Genomic DNA, 1,955 nt, shown 5'->3' with positions numbered 1-1,955 from the left:
CGCGGAGAGGGGCCCGAAGCTGCAGCAGCAGCAGCAGCAGCAGCAGCGCGGCGCCACCAGCTGCTGCACCTCTGCTCTTCCTTCCTTGCTGCTCGCACTGCAGCAGAAACTTTCCGGCAGCAACTTGTTGCTGCTGGTCTTTTTGTTAACACAGAAATCGATGCATGCATTCGGCAGCAAATGGCTTCGGGGGCTCTCCCCCTCGCCCGCCTGCTGCGCGCCGTGCTGCAGGCAGACCAGCAGCAGCAGCAGCAGCAGCAGCAGCAGATGCAACTGCAGCTGCCAGAGCAGCGGCAGAAAGAACTGGGGTGGAGCAGCTATGGGAACTAGGAGCAGCAGCAACAGCAGCAGCAGCTGCTGCTGCTGCTGCTGCTGCAACGGCAGCAGCAGCAGATCAACTTCGTGCGGCCAGCCGAGGCTCTGCATGCATTTGGAGACATTGTTTGAAAGCCTCAGTTGCAAATAAATTAATTAAACGGCACTTATTTATTTTAAAAAGATTAATTTAATTTAATTTAATTTAATGAAACAAAATCCCTAAAATGAGCAAACCCGCGTAATTCCCCTAGGGTGTACGGACATCTCCCCAGCTAGGGGATAGGGTTTAGGGTTTAGGGTTTAGGGTTTAGGGTTTGATTTGGGTCTCCTCGTTTCCTTTGAATCATTTCCAACTTGAAATTAATATCTTTTGTCAAAAACCCGCAGCAGCAGCCCGCAGCCTGCTGCTGCTGCTGCTCCTGCTGCTGCCGCTACAGCAGCAGCAGAACGAGTTTGAGCAGCAAAAGAAAAGAAAAGCAGCAGTAGCTGCAACAGCAGCAGCAGCAACAGCAGCAGCAACAGCGTGTCTGTAAGCCGCAACTTCTCGTGGACAGCGTTTTCCTTGAGACCCTAAACCCTAGACGCAAGACCCTAAACCCTAGGCTTCAAACCCTAGACTCTTCAAACCCTAAACCCTAAACCCTAAACCCTAGACGTGCACAAACGAGCTCTGCGTAGCTCAAGTTGCACTAAGAAGTAGCCATAGCTAGAGACTAGACTCCAGCCTCTAAACCCTAGACCCTAAACCCTAGACCTTCAATCGAGACTCCAAACCCTAAAAAGCGGTTTAAAGCAGCATGGGTAATGGCCGCCGCCCGAGGCACTGCAGAGCAGCAACTGGCACTTTGCAGGGCCTTCTGAAGCAGCCGCAAAAACCCAAACCCTAAACCCTAAACCCTAAACCCTAAACCCTCGGAACAGGTCATTTCTACTGCCAAGGAAGTGGGAGAGGTACACAAAAGCGCTAGCGGCTCTTCTGTGCAGCAGGCGAAACCCCTGCATGCCCCAAACCCTAAACCCCAAACCCTAAACCCTAAACCCCAAACCCTAATTCCTACCCAGTGGCGTCGACAGAGAAAAACTCGAAGGCCTCATCTCCATCTCGGTCGCGAAAGAGAGACACAGCTGTGCCCTGAACGCATTAAACCCTAAACCCTAAACCCTAAACCCTAAACCCTCAAGGCTGATCAGTGCAACTGAGCAGCACTTGAGGCACAAGCTGCTGCTGCAGCAACGAAAGCAGCAGCAGCAGCTGCAGCAGAAGCAAACGCAGACGTGCGTTAAACAGCAGCAACGTACAAAGTAGCAGCAGCAGCAGCAGCACAGCAGCAGCAGCAGCAGCAACAGCAGCAGCAGCAGCAGCACCTGGACTTCTCCTCTGGGCACTTCTGTGATTAAAGGAGCTGCGCGCTGCAGCAAACGTCTCTGAGGCGCAAAAAGAAAACTTTAATATTTCATTTTTATTTTATTTTATTTATTTTATTTTATTTTATGTCATTTGGATTTAAAATTAAATCTTAATTGCCTACTTGGGTATGGGCTTTGGGCGGGGCGCCTGAAAAGCTGGCCTTTTTCTGCTGCTGCTGCTGCTGCAGCTCCTGCAGCAGCAGCTGCTGCTGCTGCAGCAGCAAATACAG

General features: G+C 51.4%; 1 protein-coding gene across 1 annotated transcript; it reads right to left on the bottom strand.

Moving 5' to 3' along the window:
- Positions 1–1,105: 1,105 nt before the first annotated feature.
- Positions 1,106–1,916, bottom strand: ETH_00039275 (uncharacterized protein; the record flags this gene model as incomplete). Its single annotated transcript, XM_013379980.1, has 4 exons — positions 1,106–1,175; positions 1,377–1,450; positions 1,684–1,743; positions 1,848–1,916. Coding segments are annotated over 4 exons (273 nt in total), but the record flags the coding sequence as incomplete, so codon positions are not given.
- Positions 1,917–1,955: the final 39 nt, after the last annotated feature.

The sequence above is a fragment of the Eimeria tenella genome, genomic scaffold (genome assembly GCF_000499545.2).
Source record: "Eimeria tenella Houghton genomic scaffold, Eth_scaff4273, whole genome shotgun sequence".
NCBI lineage: Eukaryota > Apicomplexa > Conoidasida > Eucoccidiorida > Eimeriidae > Eimeria > Eimeria tenella.
The sequence above is the reverse complement of the archived record's forward strand: the minus strand, read 5'-3'. Positions and strand labels throughout refer to the sequence as shown.